Source organism: Muntiacus reevesi, chromosome 2 (genome assembly GCF_963930625.1).
Source record: "Muntiacus reevesi chromosome 2, mMunRee1.1, whole genome shotgun sequence".
Lineage (NCBI taxonomy): Eukaryota > Metazoa > Chordata > Mammalia > Artiodactyla > Cervidae > Muntiacus > Muntiacus reevesi.
The window spans coordinates 10,075,022-10,099,495 of record NC_089250.1 but is presented as its reverse complement, the minus strand read 5'-3'; the positions used below and the strand labels follow the sequence as shown (position 1 = coordinate 10,099,495).

At 39.9% G+C, this 24,474-nt stretch overlaps 1 protein-coding gene across 1 annotated transcript in view; it reads right to left on the bottom strand.

Moving 5' to 3' along the window:
- Window positions 1-24,474, bottom strand: part of LOC136159095 (ankyrin repeat domain-containing protein 7-like) — a 65,038-nt gene that overhangs the window by 32,390 nt on the left and 8,174 nt on the right. The window contains exons 6-11 of the mRNA XM_065920911.1: window positions 22,956-23,093; window positions 21,633-21,700; window positions 19,098-19,131; window positions 17,920-17,989; window positions 12,367-12,427; window positions 12,080-12,276 (exon numbers count right to left, since the gene is read on the bottom strand). Of these exons, the coding sequence (XP_065776983.1) occupies window positions 12,080-12,276; window positions 12,367-12,427; window positions 17,920-17,989; window positions 19,098-19,131; window positions 21,633-21,700; window positions 22,956-23,093 (568 nt within the window). The remainder of the gene's footprint in view (window positions 1-12,079; window positions 12,277-12,366; window positions 12,428-17,919; window positions 17,990-19,097; window positions 19,132-21,632; window positions 21,701-22,955; window positions 23,094-24,474) is intronic.

Genomic DNA, 24,474 nt, shown 5'->3' with positions numbered 1-24,474 from the left:
TCGGAGAGCTTGTTAGAAATGCAGGATCTCAGACCTCGCGCTCAGCATGGCCACTTCACACAGGGTCCCCAGGCGCCTAATTAAAATTTGAGAAACTGGTCTACACAGTCTGCTTCTACATGACTTCAACTTAACCTATTCTCCTGAAATCTTAGCCTCAACTTCCTCACTCTAACACTTCCCCCCAAACAGAAACTGCATGACAAGCTGGAAACTTTACAGTGGACTCTCTATCAGGCTGTAGGTTCCTTGATCTCTCTATCATGTCCCCCGCTCTCTCCTTTCCAGTTCTCTTATTTTGGCCTATGTGACACCATCCTATAAAGCAGCGACATTTTGTATGACGTCAATTTCCAGACATTTACAGCTGAGCACCTATGCCCATGTTCCTCCACAAAGGATAACGCACAGCCCCAAATGACTTCGTAACAATGAGGAAAACAGAAAGCGGGGGAAACTTTGCTGCTCTTCTCTGACAAGTTTAGGTGCTGGAAGCTCACTTCACAGTCACCGCCCACGTCAAATACTCCCTTTTCCTGAAGACCTATCTTACTTACGGCCCCTCCCCCATAGGCCCTTGCTTCCTTTTCCTTCATTTCCTCCCTGTGCCCTCTGCCTCTGTCATCCTCCATTCCCTCTTTCCTCTTATTTCTCAACCTTCCTTTGGCTGTTGAGTATCTTGAAACAGAACCAATAATTTTTTCTTTTCTCCATGTGCCATGTGGAGTCTTAGTTCCCTCACCAGGGATCGAGCCTCCACCCCTGCCCTGGACAGTCTTAATATTTGGACCTCCAAGAAGTCCAGGAACTAATAATTTAGCTCCTTAAACTGGATTCTCAATTTCAACTGTGCCTGACACCTGATAAGATACACAATTTCCCTCCTCTTCTCATCTTTTTCCTCCCTATGCATCTGACAGGTGGGGTGTTTTTTTTTTTTTTTGCCTGTTAGAATATTCCCATTTTAAATCAATGTTCTGTCAAATAACCTTTCTATAAAATAGAGCTCTTACCTTCTGCTTGTCCATTTAATGTATTTTTTCCTCTTTCATCTCCAGATAAATGATCCAGAAACTTCTGTGGAACACTCTCAGAGATACTCTGTTAAAATGAATATTGAGATCCATGAAGGTTTCCTAATGTCTTCTTAAGAAAATACCCTACTTTTAAAAACTTCCTACATTTAACCCAGTTAAGACAGGTTTTGCCAAGATCTCACAGCTGCCAACTGACAGAACCTGGATGCTGACTTCATACACTGCTGGATCACCAGGCAGTGGCTGCCAGCAATGAAGACATCAGGCCCTTCCTATCTCCTTCCATAGCTGCCACCTTCAAACAGGGCATCGTTACTTTATGTTACCTCAGGTATGGCTGCCATAAAGGGGCTCTGCCCTGCTACTTAAGTTGAGTCACTCAGTCATGTCTGACTCTTTGCGACCCCATGGACTGTAGCCCGCCTAGCTTCTCCATCCATGGGATTTTCTTGGCAAGAGTACTGGAGTGGATTGCCATTTCCTTCTCCAGGGGATCTTCCCGACCCAGGGATCGAACCTTGCTCTAATACGTTGTAGGCAAACGCTTTACCGTCTGAGCCACCAGGGAAGTCCCCCTGCTACTTAAACAATCCAAAATGGTTTGTACTTATTAAAACACTGCTAAAGCAAACTGCTGCTATTACAATCCCACATATTTATTACTATTACCCATGCTTTTGCTTCTGTTGAAATGTTTCTTTCAGATTAATCTGACAATCCAAACACAGTAACACTTTCAAGTTTCAAGCACTATCTTTCAAGGTCCAAGTGATAAAAAACCACAATTCAACCTGTTTCTCTCTGACCCTCTCTAGCAGGTTTACAGATGCGTATGTACCAAATAAACATACATTTGGCTGGGAGATTGGGACTGACACATACACGCTACACACTATTGTGTATTAAACAGATAACTGATGAGGACCTGCTGTCTAGCACAGGGAATGCCACTCAATATTCTGCAATGGCCCATATGGGAAAAGAATCTAAAAAAGAGGTGATAAACACACACACACACACACACACAAAACAAAGAAACGTGGCCATGGACTGACCACACACACACACACACACACACACAACAAAGAAACATGTGGCCATGGACTGACCTCACACACACACACACACACACACACACACACACACAAAACAAAGAAACACTGACCTGACACACACACACACACACACACAAAACAAAGAAATATGTGGCCATGCACACGCACGCACACGCACACACACACACAAACAAAGAAACATGTGGCCATGGACTGACCTGAAACAATCTTTCAATATTCAGATAAATGTAACTTCAGAACTCAAACAGATTCCTTACCATCTCTAAGCCTTGGTTTCTGTACTACACTGACTCCATTAGGTGAACCTTGCAAATGAACAAAAGTGTACTATGTGGTAATATTTAGCAGGGAGTGTAGGTTAAAAGAAACAACAAAGTTTTGATGGGGAAATGCAAAGGTGAGAAAGTCACAGCATCTCCTGCTTTCATGTTCTTATTACTCAGGGCTTACATTTCAAAATAGTAACAGAAGACAGTACCTGAGAATCCCAAGGCGATTCTGTATCTTCCTCTTCTCCCAGTCCTACAGCTGACATGTCTGTAAAATGCAGTCACAGATACATTAATGAGAACATTCACTACTATGAATTTTAAAGACATATGTAAGTCTATCTCTATCCACAAATATTTCAATAAAATAAACTAGCGGAAAAGATTTCAGAGGGTTGAAGCATTTTCAGGAATATAAAGTTGGTAGTAGGTGGGACACTTCTGAAGAAAGAGAGCAAAAGAAATGTACTTAAAACAAAATGGATATCGTATTTGGATCCATACCCTTTACATGTTTTTATATTTGCTTTTAAGTATAGAAAAAATTCACAGACATTCACTAACTTACCATGTTTATTATTTTTGTGTGCTCTATCAACAGAAGTCAAATGGTCATGACTTGCTTGTTCTTGGGGAGCCCTTTCAATAATAGAAGTATCACTTTGTTTTTCAACAAGTTCTGGTTTGGGGGCTCCTTCCTATAAAAACAAGACAAAATGAAACCAAAACCCAACTTCAGAAAACATACTCATTCATTTGGTCATTCAGTCCATCAGTAAGACGACAAGCAATCACTGTGTCTAGGACATCCTTTAGGATGTCCCGGGAGGAGTTAGAACTGTAAAGAAAAGTGACTCTGCTCTGTGTCTGGGTGAGGCAGAGACACATGAAACCAAACAAGAGCAGAAGAGGATCCGTCGGCAGCTCTGCAGCTGAGGGGCAGAGAGTGCAGCACGGGCTCCAAGGGGCGAGGAGGCGGGAGGACCCGCGAAGCGCACGGAACGCTGGGACACGGGCTGTGTCTCAGAGACAGAGCGTGCGGAGCCGGGATGGGAGGGGGGGGTTCTAGGAAGGGCGGCCCGAACCCACAGATGCGGTGTGCACCAACGTCAACAAGTCATGTGGAAAACAGATCACAGTTACTGGGAACTGTATCGAGAGACAAAACTGGAGCACCAGGTTCACAGAGGAAGAAGCAAGTGTCATCTTCTTCCTTCAAGTGACGGGGATCTACTAAACAAGTAAAGGCATTACATCAACACAAAAATATTTTATTTTATTAGGTGCCATGCTTTTATTCAAATGAAAGGGAAAAGACTGCCCTGCACAAGGAAGTAGCAAGTTCAATTTGGTTCAGTCCCTCAGTCATGTCCGACTCTTTGTGACCCCATGGACGGCAGTACGCCAGGCCTCCCTGCTCATTGCCAACTCCCAAAGTTTACTCAAACTCATGTCCATTGTGTTGGTGATGCCATCCGACCATCTCATCCTCTGTCGTCCCCTTCTCCTCCTGCTTTCAATCATTCCCAGCATCAGGGTCTTTTCCAATGAGTCAGTTCTTCACATCAGGTGGTCAAAATTTCAGCTTCAGCATCAGTCCTTCCAATGAATATTCAGGACTGATTTCCTTTAGGATGGACTGGTTGGATCTCCTTGAAGTCCAAGGGACTTGCAAGAGTCTTCTCCGACAACACAGTTCAAAAGCATCAATTCTTTGGCACTCAGCTGTCTTTATAGTCCAACTTTCACATCCATACTTGACTACTGGGAAAATCATAGCTTTGACTAGATGGACTTTTGTTGGCAAAGTAATGTCTCTGCTTTTTAATATGCTGCCTAGATTGGTCATAACTTTTCTTCCAAAGAGCAACTGTCTTTTAATTTCATGGCTGCAGCCACCATCTGCAGTGATTTTGGAGCCCAAGAAAATACAGTCTGTCACTGCTTCCACTGTTTCCCCATCTATTTCCCATGAAGTGATGGGACCGGATGCCATTATCTTAGTTTTTGGAATGTTGAGTCTTAAGCCAACCTTTTCACTCTCCTCTTTCACTTTCATCAAGAGGCTCTTTAGTTCTTCAATTTCTGCCATAAGCGTGGTGTCCTTTGCATATCTGAGGTTATTGATATTTCTCCCAGTCATCTTGATTCCAGCTTGTGCTTCATCCAGACCAGCGTTCCTCATGATGTACTCTGCACATAAGTGAAATAAGCAGGGTGACAATATATAGCCTTGATGTACTCCTTTCCCTATTTGGATATTTGGCCTTGGAGTAGAGAATGAAGCAGGGCAAAGGCTAACAGAGTTCTGCCAAGAGATCACACTGGTCATAGCAAACACCCGCTTCCAACAACACAAGAGAAGACTCTACGCATGGACATCACCAGATGGTCAATTCCGAAATCAGGTGGACTATATTCTTTGCAGCCAAAGATGGAGAAGTTCTATACAGTCAGCAAAAACAAGACCGGGAGCTGAGTGTGGCACAGCCCATGAACTCCTTATGGCCAAATTCAGACGCAGACTGAAGGAAGCAGCAAACATGACAGTATGTACAGGAGGGCAGTAAAGAGGAAAACAGAAACCAAAAGCCTGTAAGCAAATCTCCACGTGGGCAGTAAGCACACTAGACACTGTGCATCACCCAAAGTGTCCATGAAACTGCAATTAAAAAGCTAATTTGGCGTTAAAAACAGCCAAACAGAAATGGTAACAGTCATTCTAAAACAAACTGCACAGCCAGGAGGAATGAAAAGATTAGCAAGAATATTTTAGAAAGATTACTCTGGCAGCAACATAAAAAAGAACATCAGGGTAGCCAAACTAGAAAAGAATATTTCAAGATTATAGGTGAGACAGTGAGTTATGGTGATAAGATATGAAAACTGATAAGCAGGCAGAAAATACTGAACTTCCTGAGACTGGAGCTGGTAATTTCAAGGACGTTTGGAGTCCAGGATCTTTCCTACTGTGGCTGAAATTCAGGGATGCTGTCTACTAGGATGGGGAGGACAGATGAAGGGACAGCTTATAAAGAGTCAGGGATGAGGGAAGCGTCAGGGATAATGCCTTCAGTTTGGGGTATAATAAATTATTTTGAGGCATGCAAGGGACTCAGAAGAAAGGATTTGGGTAAAAACATTTGAATTAGAAAAAGATTAACTTCTTCAGGAAAAACATATACTTTAATTATTTGTAAAAGATACTAACTTGGTATAATTAATGCAAACCTAGGCAGAATTCTGAACTTTTGAAAATAAAACAATACCAGGGGAAGAAAACTATGAGATTAAAATGGTCAATTATGTATTTCAACATGTTTCAAGGATATAAAAATATACTTTTTAAAAAATATGCAAATACTTGTTTCTGACATATTACCATAATAGGCATTTTTAAGTTTAATGAAAAGGTTTAATTGTAAAACACCCATTCAAGATGCTACAAGAAGACTCTGTTTTAAAATTGACCTTAAAAGACAAGTTTTAATTTGTAGAAGAGAAATGTTTATGTGAGGATGGAATTATGAGGCATTTTAAAGTACTACTGTGACGTAAGAAAGAAACAGAAAACCCTACTTGAAAAGATCTCATTCAAAATTGATGGAGAAATCAAAAGGTTTACAGATGAAACAAAAGTTAAGAGGGTTTAGCACCACCAAACCAGCCTTACGACAAATACTAAAGGGACTTACAGCCAGTAAACACAAGAGAAAGGAAAGATCTACAAAAACAAACCAGAAACAATTAAGAAAATGTCAACAGGAACATATATATCAATTAGTACTTTAAATGTAAATGGATTCAATGCACCAACCAAAAGATACAGAATAACTGAATGAATACAAAAACAAGAGCCATATATATACTGCCCACAAGAGACCCGCTTCAGACCTAGAGACAAATACAGACTGAAAGTAAATGAATGGAAAAAGATATTCCATTTGAATGGTAACCAAAAGAAAGCCAGTGTGGCAATCCTTATTTCACACAAAACAGACTTTAAAATGAAGAATATCCTAAGAGACGAAGAAGGACACTACATAATGATCAAAGGGTCAATCCAAAAAAAGACATAACAATTGAAAATATTTATGCCCCCAACATAGAAAAACCACAATACACAAGGCAAGCAGTAACATGCATAAGAGGGGAATTCAAAAGCAACACAGTCATAGTGGGGGACTTTTAACACCCCACTTACACCAATGGACAGATCATCAAGACAGAGAATCACGTAAGGTGAAAAGACAACCCTCAGATTGGGAGAAAATAATAGCAAATGAAGCAACAGACAAAGGATTAATCTCAAAAATATACAAGCAACTCCTGAAGCTCAATTCCAGAAAAATAAATGACCCAATCAAAAAATGGGACAAAGAACTAAACAGACATTTCGCCAAAGAAGACATACAGATGGCTAACACACACATGAAAAGATGCTCAACATCACTCATTATCAGAGAAATGCAAATCAAAACCACAATGAGGTACCATTACACGCCAGTCAGGATGGCTGCTATCCAAAAGTCTACAAGCAATAAATGCTGGAGAGGGTGTGGAGAAAAGGGAACCCTCTTACACTGTTGGTGGGAATGCAAACTAGTACAGACACTATGGAGAACAGTGTGGAGATTTCTTAAAAAACTGGAAATAGAACTGCCATATGACCCAGCAATCCCACTTCTGGGCATGCACACTGAGGAAAGTAGATCTGAAAGACACACGTGCACCCCAATGTTCATCGCAGCACTGTTTATAATAGCCAGGACATGGAAGCAACCTAGATGCCCATCAGTAGATGAATGGATAAGGAAGCTGTGGTACATATACACCATGGAATATTACTCAGCTGTTAAAAAGAATTCATTTGAATCAGTTCTAATGAGATGGATGAAACTGGAGCCCATTATACAGAGTGAAGTAAGCCAGAAAGATAAAGATCATTACAGCATACTAACACATATATATGGAATTTAGAAAGATGGTAATGATAACCCTATATGCAAAACAGAAAAAGAGACACAGATGTACAGAACAGACTTTTGGACTCTGTGGGAGAAGACGAGGGTGGGATGTTTCGAGAGAATAGCATGTATATCATCTATAAGGAAACAGATTACCAGCCCAGGTGGGATGCATGAGACAAGTGCTCGGGCCTGGTGCACTGGGAAGACCCAGAGGAATCGGGTGGAGAGGGAGGTGGGAAGGGGGATCGGGATGGGGAACACATGTAACTCCATGGCTGATTCATGTCAACGTGCAACAGAACCCACTGCAATGTTGTGGAGTATTTAGCCTCCAACTAATAAAAATAAATGAAAAAAAAAAAAAAAAAAAAAGACAGAGAACCAATAAGGAAACACAAAACTTCAATGAAACATTAGACCCAATGGACCTAGTTGATATCTTCAGGACTATCCATCCAAATGCAGAAGAATACACTTTGTTCTCAGCTGCACATGGAACATTCTCCAGGAGAGATCACATCTTGGGCCACAGACCAAGCCTCAGTAAATTTTAAAACATTGAAAATATGTATCACGTATCTTCTCTGACCACAACACTATCAGACTAGATATCAACTACAGGAGAAAAATGGCAAAAAACACAAATTCATGGAGATTAAACAATTCATTACTGAATAATGAAAAGGTTATTGAAGACATAAGCAGGGAAATCAAAAGTTTCCTAGAAATAGATGACAACAAAAACACGATCACCCAAAACCTATGGGATTCAGTAAAAGCACTTCCAAGAGAGAAGTTGATAACAGCACAATCCTACCTCAAGGACAAGAAAAGCACTGAACAGGCAACACTCTACATTTACAGCAGCTAGAAAAAGAACCAAATCCCCTAAAGTCAGCAGAAGGAAAGAAATCATACAGATCAGAGCAGAAATAAATGAAAAAGCAAATGAAGGCAACAATAGCAAAGATTAATCAGACTAAATACTGGTTCTTTGAGAAGATAAGCAAAATGGACACACCACTAGCCAGACTCATCAAGAACAGAAGGGAGAAAAATCAAATTGACAAGACTAGAAATGAAAAAGGAGAGGTTACAACAGACAACACAGAAATGAAAAGGATCATCAGAGAACGTTATGAGCAACAATACGCTCATAAAAGGGACAACTGAGAGGAAATGGACAGATTCTTAGAAAAGTTCAACCTCCTAAAACTGAATCAGGAAAGAAATAAAAATGACAAACAAGCCAATTACAAACACTGATATAGAAAGTGTTATCCAAAATCTCCCAAAAACAAAAGCCCAGGGCCAGATGGCTTTGCAGGGGAATTTTGTCAAACATTTAGAGAAGAGGTAATGCCTACTTTTCTGAAACTCTTCCAAAAAACTGCAGAGGAAGGAACACTTCCAAACTCATTCTATGAGGCCACAATCACCTTGATACCAAAACCAGGCAGAGACAACACAAAAAAGAAAATTACAGGCCAATATCACTGACAAATACAGATGCAAAAACCCTCAACAAAATATTAGCAAAGACAATTCAACAACACATTCAATAGCTCATACACCATGATCAATTCGGGTTTATGCCAGGGATGCAAGGATTCTTCAATATGCACAAACCAATTTCAATGTGATGCACCATCTTAACAAACTAAAAAATAAGAACCATGTGATCATCTCAATAGAGGCAGAAAAAGCCTTTGACACAGTTCAGCACCTGTTTATGACAACAACGCTTCAAAATATGGACACAGGAGGAACCTATGTCAACATAGTAAAGGCCATATAGGATAAACCCACAGCAAACATTATTCTTGATGAGGAAAAATGAAAAGCATTCCCTCTAAGATCAGGAACAAGACAACATTGTCCGTCCTCACTACGATTATTCAGCATGGGTTTGGAAGTCCTAGCTATGGCAATCAGAAGAGAAAGAAATAAAAGGAATCCAGATCTGAAAAGAAGTAAAACTCTCACTTTTGCAAATGACATGATACTACACATAGAAAACCCAAGAGAAACTATTTTCTAGTAAAAAAAAATTACTGGAGCTAAACAGTGAATTTAGCAAAGTTGTATGATACAAGGTCAATACACAGAACTCACTTGAATTCCTATACACTAACAATGAAAAATCAGAAAGTGAAATTAAGGAGCCAATCCCATTCACCACTGCAACAAAAAGAATAAAATATCTAGCAATAAACCTACCTAAGGAGACAAAAGACCTGTATACGGAAAATTCTAAGGCGCTGAGGAAAGAAAAGAAAGACGACATAAACAGGTGGAGAGATATTCCATATTCCTGGGTAGGAAGAATGAATAGTGTGAAAATGACTATACTACCAAATGCAATCTACAGATTCAGTGTGATCACTGTCAAATGACCAATGGCATTTTTCACAGAACTAGAACAATACATGCAATGGACTATTACTCAGCCATAAAGAGGAACACATCTGAGTCAGCTCTAACAAGGCTGACAAACCTAGAGCCTTCTCTGGAGTGAATCAAGTCAGAAAGAAAAATATAAATATCATATACTATTTGCACATATATGGAATCTACAAAGATTCTGAATCTACAAATGTACTGATCAATTTATTTGCAGGGTAGCAATGGAGAAACAGACATAGAGAACAGACTTAGAGACATGGAGGAGGGGAGGAGGGAGAGGGTGAGATGGATGGAAAGAGTAACATGGAAATATAAAATTTCATGTGTAAAATAGAGAGCCAGTGGGAATTTGCTGTAGGACTCAGGCAGCTCAGAAAGGGACTCTGAGACAATGCAGAAGGGTGGGATGAGGAGGGAGGTGGGACGGGGTTTGGGAGGGAGGGGACACGGGTGTACCCACGGCTGATTCTTGCTGATGTTTGACAGAAATAAACAAAATTCTGGAAAGAGATTATCCTTCAATTAAAGAATAAATACATTTTCTAAAAACCCCATTTGAAAATTTCCTCGTCTTCTTCTTTTCTAACGGCTCTAATTTTCTATCTATGCCTTCTGCAAATGGCAGATAAAGATTGAAGGAACAATCTAGATATTAAAAAAGTAGTAAAGCTATGATTATCCAAGTTGGAGATTTCAAAGTTTTCAAATACATCTATGATTATCAAGCAGGACTCAATATTCACATCAGGAAAAAACAAATGAGCTGCAAAAATCAAGTAACCACAATGACTGAGTTTTAGATATGGAAGAATTCGCATTTTTGTTTAACATGTGTAACAAAGAACTGACATGCTAATTTAACACCTATAAATACTGAAGCTAATAGTTTCTTAAAAATAAATTTCTTAAAAATAAAACTTAACTTAAAAATAACTTCTTAGAAAAAACTCTTAAAATTTTACTCTTTAATAAAATTCTTAAAATGGAATATACTTATTACTATAGATATTTTAAAAAGTAAAAAAATTATCTTTCTGAGACAATTTTACAAACTGTTGGTAATTCTTCTTTCCTTATGATATTATAACAAGTAGTCTACATAAGAAAAAAATCATGAATTGTGATTTCATTCATTTAATATGTGCAATTGCCCATTACTTGCAGATATTAGGAAAAGATAAATCAGAATCTCTCCGGAGGTGGGGGGGGGGGCGGAATTTCTACACTTTTTTTCTTTAAGACTGTTGCAACTTAAAATTTTCTTATGTCATGAAGAGAGTTTAAGAATCTCATTTATATAATTATAAATTATAAGTTTAGTAAAAGAGAAGATAAAATGCTTACTTATTTCCTCTTTATTTTCAAAAAGATCCAAAACCTCCACCAAGACTATACCAAACAGCAAGATAAATTAGTTAAGTACATTAAGTATGTATCAAACAGTAAGTTAGTAACCACAAGAAACGGAAGGGCCACAAACTCTTCATTCATAACACAGCTGCTAAGGCCTAAAACAGAGCTCACCTAGAACTGCCTACGAATGAAAGTTTTCCTAGATTAAATAGAAGACACTGCTTCATTCATTTCAAAGTGAGAATTTTTTTAAAAAGAAAAATCACTTCAAATTGAAATGAACTTCCAGAGGGAACTATATTCAATATAGATATATACATATACAAGTGTAACCAAGTCACATTGCTATACACCTGAAACTAACACAGTATTGTAAATGACTACACTTCAATTAAAGAAAAAAAAAACCAAAAACCACCACCAACCTCGAAAACAACAACCAAAAAACCTAAGGATCAAATTTTCTTTCAGTTCTTCATAAAACTCGGCTATATGTCATTCAGAAGAGTCTAACTATTGAGTTTTCACGACCTCACTCTCTCCTAAGTTGAATTTCAAATAATTCATTTCATATTTATAATATAGAGTACCTCATCTGACTTACCCTCACTATGTCTGCTGTGTTTGTAAAATAATCTGTTTTATCTTGACCTTCATTCCATCTCATATTCATCTTATCCTTCTTAAATGAATTCTTCCCCTTCATCGCCCTCCCCATCTTCATATTCATCTAGCTCTTTTTCCTAATTGCTTTGTAATTCTTTTCTTTCTAAATGGCATACTTAGTATGCCAACATTTATAAATCTGAATCATGCAGATATATTGCTCTTACTATCACATCGTTTTGTATCATGACATTGAAGCCTTCCATTTCCACAGTGGAATCCTTTTTGTCATCATAAGGATCAAGGGAATGGTGTGTGGAAAAGTACAGGGGAAAACAAGAGTTAAAAACAACACAACTTACCTTTGCAAGACCAAGGCCTGCTAGAGTCTTGAGTGGTTTTGGAAGAGGATCAGGCCTTGGAAAGGCAGGATGAGGGAAGCCCTGGACTCCGGGTGATGGTTTGGGAAAGGTTTCAAGCACATCTTCAATTTCACTATCAGAATTATTGTTCTCAGAGAAGGTGGTACTCTCCCGTCTCACAATGCCACTTTCTGCTTCTAATACAGTAAAAACGGGAGAGTACATGAGAACCTGTGTAATTTCAAATCAGTGAATAACACCAGGAGGACAGTCTTCAAATAACTTACCGTCTCTCTTGGATTGCTGAAAAGCCTTCAGTAGCTTTGCTAAATTTGGTTTCGGGACATGCTGGAGAAGAAAATAAGAGCTTGAAGCATAACAAGTATCAACTGAATACAAGAATCATAATCCCCCACCCCCCATTACTATATGACCTAACACAAAGAGCACAGGCTCTGGAGTCATTCAGGTGTGGACTCAGATCCCAGTTGGGCCCCTGACTAACCTGCAGGCACACTGAAACCACAATCACAGAAAACTCGCCCATCTGATCCCAGGACCACTGTCTAACTCAATGAAACTGAGCCATGCCGTGTGGGGCCACCCAGGACGGATGGGTCACGGTGGAGACGTCTGACAGTATGCGGTCCACTGGAGAAGGGAATGGCAAGCCACTTCAGTATTCTGGCCTTGAGAACCCCATGAACAGTATGAAAAGGCAAAATGATAGGATACTGAAAGACGAACTCCCCAGGTCGATAGGTGCCCAATATGCTACTGGAGATCAGTGGAGAAATAACTCCAGAAAGAATGAAGGGATGGAGCCAAAGCAAAACAAGACCCAGTCGTGGATGTGACTGGTGATAGAAGCAAGGTCCGCTGCTGTAAAGAGCAATATTGCATGGGAACCTGGAATGATAGATCCATGAATCAAGGCAAATTGGAAGTGGTCAAAAGGAGACGGCAAGAGTGAATGTTGCCATTCTAGGAATCAGCAAACTAAAATGGACTGGAATGGATGAATTTAACTCAGATGACCATTATATCTACTACTGTGGGCAGGAATCCCTTAGAAGAAATGGAGTAGCCATCATGGTCAACAAAACAGTCCCAAATGCAGAACTTGGATGCAATCTCAAAAATGACAGAATGATCTCTGTTTGTTTCCAAGGCAAACCATTCAATATCACGGTAATCCAAGCCTATGCCCTAACCAGTAACGCTGAAGAAGCTGAAGTTGAATGGTTCTGTGAAGACCGACAAGACCTTTTAGAACTAACTCCCAAAAAAGACATCCTTTTCATTATACGGGATTGAAATCCAAAAGTAGGAAGTCAAGAAACACCTGGAGTAACAGGCAAATTTGGCCTTTGAGGTACAGAATGAAGCAGGGCAAAAGCTAATAGAGTTTTGCCAAGAGAACACACTGGTTATAGCAAACACCCTCTTCCAACAACACAAGAGAAGACTCTACACATGGACATCACCAGATGGTCAACACCGAAATCAGACTGATTATATTCTTTGCAGCCGAAGATGGAGAATCTACACAGTCAGCAAAAACAAGACCAGCAGCTAACTGTGGCTCAGATCATGAACTCCTTATGGCCAAATTCAGACTTAAATTGGAGAAAGTAGGGAAAACCACTAGATCACTCAGGTATCACCTAAATCAAATCCCTTATGACTATACAGTGGAAGTGAGAAATAGACTTAAGGGACTAGGTCTGATAGACAGAGTGCCTGATGAACTATGGACAGGAGACTACTTGTATAGGAGACAGGGATCAAGACCATCCTCACGGAAAAGAAATGCAAAAAGCCAAAATGGTAGTCTGAGGAGACTTTACAAATAGCTATGGAATGAAGATAAGCGAAAAGCAAAGGAGAAAAGGAAAGATATTCCCATTTGAATGCAGCATTCCAAAGAATAGCCAGGAGAGATAAGAAAGCTGTCCTCAGTGATGAATGCAAAGAAATACAGGAAAACAACAGAATGGGAAAGACTAGAGATCTCTTCAAGAACATTAGAGATACCGAGGGAACATTTCATGCAAAGATGGGTTCGATAAAGGACAGAAATGGTATAGACCTAACAGAAGCAGAAGATATTAAGAAGAGGTGGCAAGAATACACAGGAGGACTGTACAAAAAAGATCTTCACGACCCAGATAATCACAATGGTGCGATCTCTCACCTAGAGCCAGACATCCTGGAATGTGAAGTCAAGTGGGCCTTAGAAAGCATCACTACGAACAAAGTCAGTGGAGGTGATGGAATTCCAGTTGAGCTATATCAAACCCTGAAAGATGATGCTGTGAAAGGGCTGCACTCAATATGCCAGCATTTTTGGAAAACTCAGCAGTGGCCACAGGACTGGAAAAGGTCCGTTTTCATTCCAATCCCAAAGAATGATCAAACAACCACACAATTGCACTCATCTCACATGCTAGTAAAGTAATGCCCAAAATTCTCCAAGCCAGGCTTCAGCAATACATGAACGGTGAACTTCCAGATGTTCAAGCTGGTTTTAGAAAAGGCAGAGGAACCAGAGATCAAATTGTCAACATCCACTGGATCATAGAAAAAGCAAGAGAGTTCCAGAAAAGCATCTATTTCTGCTTTATTGACTATGCCAAAGCCTTTGACTGTGTGGATCACAATAAACTGTGGAAAATTCTGACAGAGATGGGAATACCAGACCACCTGACCTGCCTCTTGAGAAACCTACACACAGGTCAGGAAGCAACAGTTAGAACTAGACATGGAACAACAGACTGGTTCCAAATAGGAAAAGGAGTACACCAAGGCTGTATATTGTCACCCTGCTTATTTAACTTAAATGCAGAGTATATCATGAGAAACGCTGGGCTGGAAGAACCACAAGCTGGAATCAAGACTGCTGGAAGAAATATCAATAACGTCAGATATGCACATGACACCACCCTTATGACAGAAAGTGAAGAGGAACTAAAAAGCCTCTTGATGAAAGTGAAAGAGGAGAGTGCAAAAATTGGCTTAAAGCTCAACATTCAGGAAACTAAGATCATGGCATCTGGTCCCATCACTTCATGGGAAATAGATGGGGAAACAGTGGAAACAGGGTCAGACTTTATTTTTGGGGGCTCCAAAATCACTTGAGATGGTGATTGCAGCCATGAAATGAAAAGACGTTTACTCCTTGGAAGGAAAGTTATGACCAACCTAGAAAGCATATATAAAAGCAGAGACATTACTTTGCCAACAAAGGTCCATCTAAGTCACAGCTATGGTTTTTCCAGTGGCCATGTATGGATGTGAGAGTTGGACTGTGAAGAAAGCTGAGCACCGAAAAATTGATGCTTTTGAACTGTGGTGTTGGAGAAGACTCTTGAGAGTCCCTTGGACTGCAAGGAGATCCAACCAGTCCATCCTAAAGGAGATCAGTCCTGGGTTTTCATTGGAAGGACTGATGCTGAAGCTGAAACTCCAATACTTTGGCCACCTCATGAGAAGACTTGACTCATTGGAAAAGACCCTGATGCTGGGAGGGATTGGGGGCAGGAGGAGAGGGGGACGACAGAAGACAAATGGCTGGATGGCATCACTGACTCGATGGACGTGAGTTTGAGTAAACTCCGGGAGTTGGTGATGGACAGGGAGGCCTGGCGTGCTGCGATTCACCGGGTCACAAAGAGTCAGATACGAATGAGCGACTGAACTGAACCTTCTCATGGGGTAAGCATTATGACAGATGACATCAGAAACCCCAGATGCTCCTCTCCTTACCCCAACTGACTGCTCTACAAATACTATGACACCCACTAGATTATTTTCTCGACCAAAATGTTCTAGAAAAAAAATTTGTCCCTGGTTGTTTAGAGCACTACTGAAAAACTAAGACATTTAAATTAATCGCTATATTCTGAAATTCACTTGCATGATTTCTACATGCATGAATTATCACTTGGGAAGGGAAATACATAAGTTTAGATTTTAGTAGAACCTTATTTGGATAGGTTACAAGTGCAAACAGGATAAGCTACTTCTATTCTGTTTGTTAAACAGCAAAAGACAAATGATTGTTTCAATCTGGCTCCTTCGAAGAAAAAGGGAGAAAAACCAAGAGTAAACCTGTAGAGAAATGATCATGAATGAAAGCCACAAACACACTAAACAGAAAGCCATAATCAAACATGTTCACAAGAGACAGAGATGGACTGAAAGAACAGACACTGAAGGAAAGTATTCTGCAAAGAAATATTAGGTTAACAGTAAAAAAGAGAGAAAAAGGTGGGGGAGGAAAAGAAAGCAGAGAGAGAGAGACATTCCTAGTCAAGCACAAACTTAAGGAAAAAAAAAATAAGCATAATAAGGTTTGTGGAAAAACACGAACATTTAAAATTTATATACTGTAGATCAATAATATATCAGTATTCTTAAGGATATACTATGAACAAAGCCTCTGTTTTATATGCTTTTATTAATATATAAATTACACATCTATATTGTTCTGCAAATTTTATGAAAATGTCAACATATGTTGTCTATAAAACATATATTTAAGACAGAGGGTTTTGTTCATAATATATCCCTAATATAGTGATCTGTATTACTGTAAAACTTTTTGTTTATAAATACTACCGTATAAGAGTTGAATTTTGCCACTATAAAAAGTGTCATTCGATTAGCTACACACGGTCATCTATCACTACCTGAATGTTGTAAAATATTACTTGAGAGAGAGAAAAATTGATTAAGAAATATTCCTAACTATTCACTGGGAAAAAGAACTGGTAATCAAAATTCTGAGGAGAATGTATGGCTTGAAAAGAAACATTTAATCGAACACAAGATGGGGCAAAAAAGGTCAAAATTTTTCACCTAAATTTCTCATCTCACAATGAGTGGACACTGAAAAAAACACTGTAACCTTTCACTTTTCACGTATTTCTTATTTATTTCCTTGTTATGCAGGACCCCCTTCCTCAACATAACACAACTGAACTATATTACCTGTAACATTATATAGGATACCGTTTGTCTCTTTATTTATTCACATTCAAAAACTATCAACACAGTTCTTACACTCGAGACCTATGCTACATGCTCCAGGAGATGCACAACTGTTTTCTGAACTCCACTAGCTTACACTGATACGAGGCTATAAGATGAATACTTAAATCACAATAATACAAAATGTCTGAAATCCGAAGTTTTAGAATGTGACACAGGACTTGGGGTAGGTCTTTTTAAAACTACAATAGAAAAAAAAAAAAATCCCAAGCTGCAAATTTGGTCTTACGGTTATTCACAGTCTCCGCTCCTATGAAGGGAAAGTCGCTCAGTCGTGTCCGACTCCCTGCAACCCCATGGGCTCTGCGGTCCATGGGATTCCCCAGGCCAGAACACTGGAGTGGGCAGCTGTTCTCCAGGGGACCTTCCCAACCCAGGGGTCGAAGCCAGGTCTCCACCACTGCAGGCAGATTCTTGACTGTCTGAGTACTGCACTGTGAGTATTGCAAAAGTCATGTCCTTATGGTTTAAAGTTCACAGTAAGACTCTTTATCCTTGACCAAAATTCATAGTTCCTTCATTGTGGGAAAGCTTTTCCAATACAATTTTCCTGTCACTCTGTATTTTCCAGCCCATTGTTTTCTTCACCCCACCTTCATTATTCAGCAAAGTTAAAAAGAAAAAAAAAATCAACCAGTCATATTTCCATAAAATAGTTTGCTCTGAAGAACTTTCCATTATAAACATAAAACAGTGAGAGGGACACCATTGCTGAATTTAAGAGTAAATACTACATGAAGCTAAATTCAGAGTATGGAAACTAATTTCACAAGAGGGCACTTTACCTTGGTTTCAAAATCTAAGACTTCATCATCTGACGGAGGCCATGAGTCAGCACCAGGTTTGCTGGAAAACCTTTAGAGCATAAACATACAACAAAAACGAGTGAGTTCATTTCTTTAAATGAAGAAAAAAAAACCAAGTGAAAGTTTGGCTATCTATGCAGCAAACGAAGTTTCTTGACATAATTAAAATTTGGCATCTGTTTTCAAACATTTTTTCTAAGATATTTTGATGTGGACCATTTTTAAAGTCTTTACTGAACTTGTTGCCATGCTGCTTCTGCCTTGTTCTGGCTCTCTGACCCCGAGGCCTGCGGGACCTCAGCTCCTCTGACTGGAGACTGAACCCACAGCACCGGCACTGGGAGGAGAAGTCTTATTCACCATCTTACCCACTGCTCCCCAGAGAAGGCTCCAAGAAGATGCTGGTTACCTGTTTCTGCTCCCATCTCTCCCAACCTATGACACACCTAGGGAAGCCTCATCCTTAGTTTCCACTAACAAAGACTGACAGCCAATATATTGGCAGAGCCTGAAAATAATATGTTTTCACCAAGTCCTAATAGCTGAAAATCTAACTGATGGACTGACATAACTTTTGTTTGCCCAAAGTGGAATAAACCTGATGACTCAAAGCAGAAGGATATGCTGTTCCTTCTCCATTGTCTGTCCCTGGTTCAGAGACTAATCTGTGTCCATCAGAAATGGCAGTCTTGGTCCTGCAGCAGGGGAATCACTGATGGAGAAGGCCCCATTCCTCCCTTTACTGCAAAGGGGATACAGGAGTCCCCCACAATGTCTAAAACTGAAAATGGACACAAGTCAGAGAACAATTTTACATGTTTCACTTATATGCTAGACGGGTACTTCTCAATTTCTGCTGAGGGACACGAGAGTGGATGCTGGAGCCAGGCAGGCCAGCTGTCAAATCACAGGTCAACTCATTTTAACCATGGAATCATGGGTCAATTCATCAACCTCCCCGAACCACAGGTGCCTAATTAGGTAAAAGCAGGACACAGTTATTTACAACGCTGCTCTGATGACTCGATGAGGTCACAGATGTTACGCCCATAATGCAGTCTCTAGCCCGGAGTGGAATGCTCAACAAACAGTAGCTTCTCCTCTCTGTGTGTTCTCCTAGTAACACGTACAATTTTTAAAAATCCGTCAAATCCTACCTGCTTAAAGAGTCTTCTTCAGAACTCGTATCTACTATTAAAGAAAAAAGGAAGACACATTTTAAATCAACAAAAGAAAAACACAGACTATTCAAACCTCAAGACTGATGTTTTGTTTAAAGTATTCCTTTGGGACCACACCTGGAGACCACACTAGAGGGAATAGTGATTGTACTATACTCATGGGCCATTAATGCCTAAGAACCACTCGTCTCCTTGATGGTCATCAAAGGCAGAACAGAAAAAAAGAAAGAACTGCTGATACAAGGACCATAATCCTAACCAAACTCTAGGAGACTGACAGAAAATGATACTACACCATTAATAGAATCAGTACTATAAACTGACAATAGCACACTTGAACAGCACAGTACTTCTGGACGTCCATTCCCTGGAGCAGTGAACAGAGCCTACAGGTGTCTTGCTGGGACATAACACAAATTCTCTGGCTCTTCAGTTCAGGATGAAAATGCCCTATCACAAGGAAGCGTGGTCTACAGGCGCTGAACTTCAGAGCGTGGTAAAACATAGGAAACAAAGTCTTCCTGGCCCTCTTTCCAAATGCAAGAGAAGTACGAAAGATGTAGTGATTCCAGGTTTAGCAAGGATAATCTCTTGAAAGGGGGGTGGGGGAGGGTAAATGGGTAAATGGGTGGTGAGGATGGGGACTGGACTTGCAGTGGTGAGCATGTTGCAGGGTTCACGGAGGCTGAGCATTTTTAATGTTTTAAATATATATGTGTACATAGTAATAAATGTGAAAAGTATAATCTCTTGAGACTGTCACCTTCCATTGTTCAAGAGTATCTGGACCACCTAGAGCAGGATGGTCCAAACAGTGCTGTGTTCTACTGAGGGCTATCATTACATCAATCCTCCCCATTATATGGCAAAGGTTGATAGAAATCATGCTTTTTCAGCTTGGAAGGCATTCGTCATCAGACCCTAAGCTGATGAATAAGGGGAGGGAGGGAAGGAGAGAGGAAGCTATGGACTCTGGTGCTGTTGGACAACGTTTCCCGTGCGTCATCATGATCTGATGCTGGAGGGATGACTCACGTGCAGTGACTCCACGGGGAGAGGAGCACTGCAAGCTTGAGCCTGGAGGGCAGGAGCAGTGACTTTCAAATGTTTGCACCCTGTGACATCAGAACAATGCTTAGGACATAAAAGACACTTGAAAGTTATCTTTTTGGTGAACAAATGAACAAATAGATAAGAATGTTTTCTTTGAAAACTCTGTTCAAAAACTATAGAAATTAACCAGGGACAACTCTATTCTATTCTGAGCATACTGAAGACCAAGACCCTATGTCAACTCTGTATCGCCGCTAACGGGTAAAACCAACCTACAGAAGTTCTTTGGTGGATGTTGTTGCTGTGCAGTCACTGAGCCGTGTCCGCCTCTCTGTGACCCGATGGACTGTAGCTCACCAGGCTCTTCTCTCCATGGGACTCCCCAGGCAAGAATACTGGAGTGGGTTGCCATTTCCTTCTCCAGGAGCTCCTCCCGATCCAGGGCTGGAACCCGTATCTCTGGCACTGGCAGGCGGATTCCTTACTGCTGAGCCCCTGGGAAGCCCCCTTTGATTAGACAGAGGTGAACTAGGTTTAAAGGAGTTCTCAGAGAGCTTGGACAATGTGCTAGATGCCACATCGGGGGACACGGTGGTGTTTTTGCCCTTGTGAAGTGCGGTGGTTCTTTTATTAGAATCTGCAGAGTCCCAAGTTGATCTATTTGAAAATCTATTATGATCATCTTTTAAATAATGGCAACAGAACATGGTGTTCTTACAAAACTATACTATCATGACAATTATCCAACACACAGAAGAAAACATCTGGTTCTAATGAAGTCAACCTATCTCGCTCTTTTTGGATCTGTGAGGAATAAAATTGGTAATAGAGACCTTGTTGACACAATAGGCAAAATAACCGGTGCTTCTCAACTAGGCATCGCTTTTCTGATCTGTACTATTGGAAGGTATCTTCCGAAAGTAATCTCTTCCTGGTATGCTGCACACTGGTTCAGCACTGCAGTTCTTCTTGTTTATCACTTCTTATCCTACCAGGAAGGGACTGTTGAGGTTCCCAGTTTAAACGATGGTAACTTTTTTAATGAGACCAATCACTACACAGTAAGTAATAACTACTCATTCACTAAATGCAAACTATTTGTAAAAATTAAAGCTCCACTTTTATAAGAAGTCAATTTGCTATAATAGGATTACAGATGAAATATATATCATACTAACTTAAACATTTTTTGTAATGTACATAAAAATCTAATACAGGATTTTAGGGGCTGTAATTAAATACATGGAATGCTTTTCAGACAATACTGTCTCTGATGTTAAATTACCTACAATTAACTTCTTTAATAATTCTGAAGACTAGACTATTAAGAAATTCATTTAAAAACACATGCAATCTACACTAATTTTATCATAGTTCTTTCATTATTGAAATTTCCTCACTCCTACTTTATCTATGGTAGAATCACCAAGAGTAATTCATTATTATCAGATGACATACCTGGGTTGCTCTTTTTGGGAAGAGTTTTAGGCCTCTTTTCTTTATATTCAGAGATCAGTTGGCAAATGCTATGTGTTAAAAATGTGATAAACAATATTTTAACACTAATATGAAAAAAAACTACCAAATATGTTAAATTCTTAGATTATTTCAGACAATGTCAGCGATAATATTAAAACTACAATTGTCCCATACATTTCAAGTTTCTAAGTTCTACCAAGTTTTATTTAGCATGTATTTAAAGGAGAAAGAAAAGGAAGATGACATAGTCATGAACTGAGGGCAACAGAGCTCAGTAGATTAACCAGATTTAGCTTGGCATACGAAAACTCTTTCCAACTCGCAAATCCTAGCTCTGTAACCGACTGCTCTTTGATCTGAGAGAATTGCTTCCCTTGAGTTCAAAGTCATCCTCTACACAACTGGGATCTTACTGCCTTATTTCACAAGGGGATTAAGAGGAGTTAATGAGATAATATATCCCCAGAATGCTTGCAGAAACAGTCAAAGAATGGAATAATTTGCTCTTGAACGTTACTGTTGGAACTACTTTGGAATTCCAAATAAAACCAATGTGTGTTTTCTTATATGTTTAGCATTCAAGGGTTTCAGGGAACTGTTATTAATTATGGTGATTAGTGTTCTCTGTGGTTTGTAATTTAGGGAATCTCAGCTCTTATATAATTTGTACCTAAATTTACTTATAAAATATGAACTCACTACAGGAGGTAACATAATTATCCCCCATTACTGTAGCTAATCACACCAAGCACAGAAAACTAATCACAATCAAGACCTGGCCTGGACCACTACTCTCCCTTCTCTACCTGCTCAAACTCTCAACCAGCAGATCTTTCTGACAATGATGCTTAATCTCCATGTTCATCTCTGATTCACGTGGAAGACATAACCCTACTCTTACAGTGGATACTGGCAAGTCCTAGGCAGGGCTTACCTCTCTGAATTCCTCTCCGAACTAACTTACTTGAGATTTAAGGAGGTCTGGTGAATGGGTTCCTTGTGAGACAGACTCAGAAAACATTTACAGTTGAGGCAGATAAATCCTTTGGAAGATTTTCATTATTGCAGGAAACAGATCCCATGAGGGGCCAACCCTCCATGTAACCATGGAATCTCAGGCAAGCTGACACCCACTACTCTGGGAAGGATGACAGGGAACCTATGACCTAAGGAAAGGTGCCCCCACAGGATAGAAGCTGCCTGCACCGAACAGAAAACTCTCACTGGTCATGTAACAAATGACAGTTAAAATTCTTTTTGGGGCAGTTTAGTGATCACGGGCGTTTTAATGTGAACACTTACGTATTAAAACCACTAAGAGCAGCATATTCTTCTGCAGTCCTTCCAAAGACATCTTGAGAAAAGACGTCAGCACCTCGCTGAAGGAGAAGACTGACGACACTCACAGACTCATAACTGACAGCAAGGATGAGGGCGGTTCTAAAAGAACAGAGAGACGGCGTCACCCTCAGGAAGCTGAGGGAACTTACAGAAACAGCTCGTTTGGTGTGCTTCACCAAGGTGACATCTTGCCGTTTACACGCTCAAGTGTGCATCCTTGTAAACGACCTCCAAGGCTAAACCGAAGCGACGGAAAAGCAGCCTCCTGCCCCGCTGGGATGGCACGAAGCAGCACTTACTATTTCAAAAGTCCCTGATGGGGACTTCCCTGGTGGACCAGGGGCTGTGACTCCAGGCTCCCAAGGCAGGGGGCCCAGGTCCCATCCCCGGACAGGGACCTTCATCCCACATGCTGCAACTGACAGTTCCCACGACTAAGACCCCAGGCAGTCAAATAAATAAATGCTTTTCAAAAATAATATCAAAGTCCTTGATGGACAAGAAACTGTGCTGAGGTCACTTATCTGAGGCAGGTGAGTATTTAAGGAACGAATCCCCCATTTCCTCCTTAGTCTGATATATTATGCTTCAAAGTCAGCTACAGGGTGGGTTAAGCAAAGGCTACTTGCTGGCTTAAAACAAAAATATTAACAATAATGGAAATAAAAATAGTCACCGTGGCACTTAATGATGTGGACAAGCATGTGCTCTTCACTAAATGAAATACTATGTATACGCACAGCCACCTTTGAAGGATGCATTACTATTTGCCGTTTTGTACAAGGAAACTTATTTGCTGATGATAAGTAATGTGCCCAAGGTCATAACCCTAATAGGGAGGAAAGCTAGGAGCTGAACCCAGTCTGAATCTAAAGACCATCATTTTCGTCTGTATCATCCACCTCTGACTTATCTTTGTTGAAGCAACTGTTTATCCAATTAAACCTATCATTCTTCCTTCTACCTTCACTTAAAATGAAAACATCAAAATGTACTAGAAATAAAAAGGGATAAAAACTGATGAGCCCACAGTATCTGGTGACAGTGATTACTAATCACTTTTTGTTGTTGTTTAGTCACTGAACTGTGAAGGACTCTTCTGCAATCTAATAACATCAGTATTTTTCAAAGAAAGTAATTGAAAGCAAAGAGTCACCCAAAAGACAAAATCAAGTCCTTTATGTTTAGTGTGCATCTTTTAAGGAAAAATATACACAAAGTAGAGGTTAAACAATCATTATAAAAGAATTAAGAAATTCGATACTGTCATAAGGTAAACTAAAAAGCAGAATCCATATTGTATAAAGCTAATGAAACTAGTATGAAATCCCTCAGCATCTACAAGATCAACCAGAAAAAAGAACAGGTTGCATATGACATCACTCAATATTATAAAGGAATACGAATCCTGCTATATATCCCTGCTATATAGTTTTTCACGACTCCCAGTCAGAATAATTGGTTTTCTACCTAACTGATA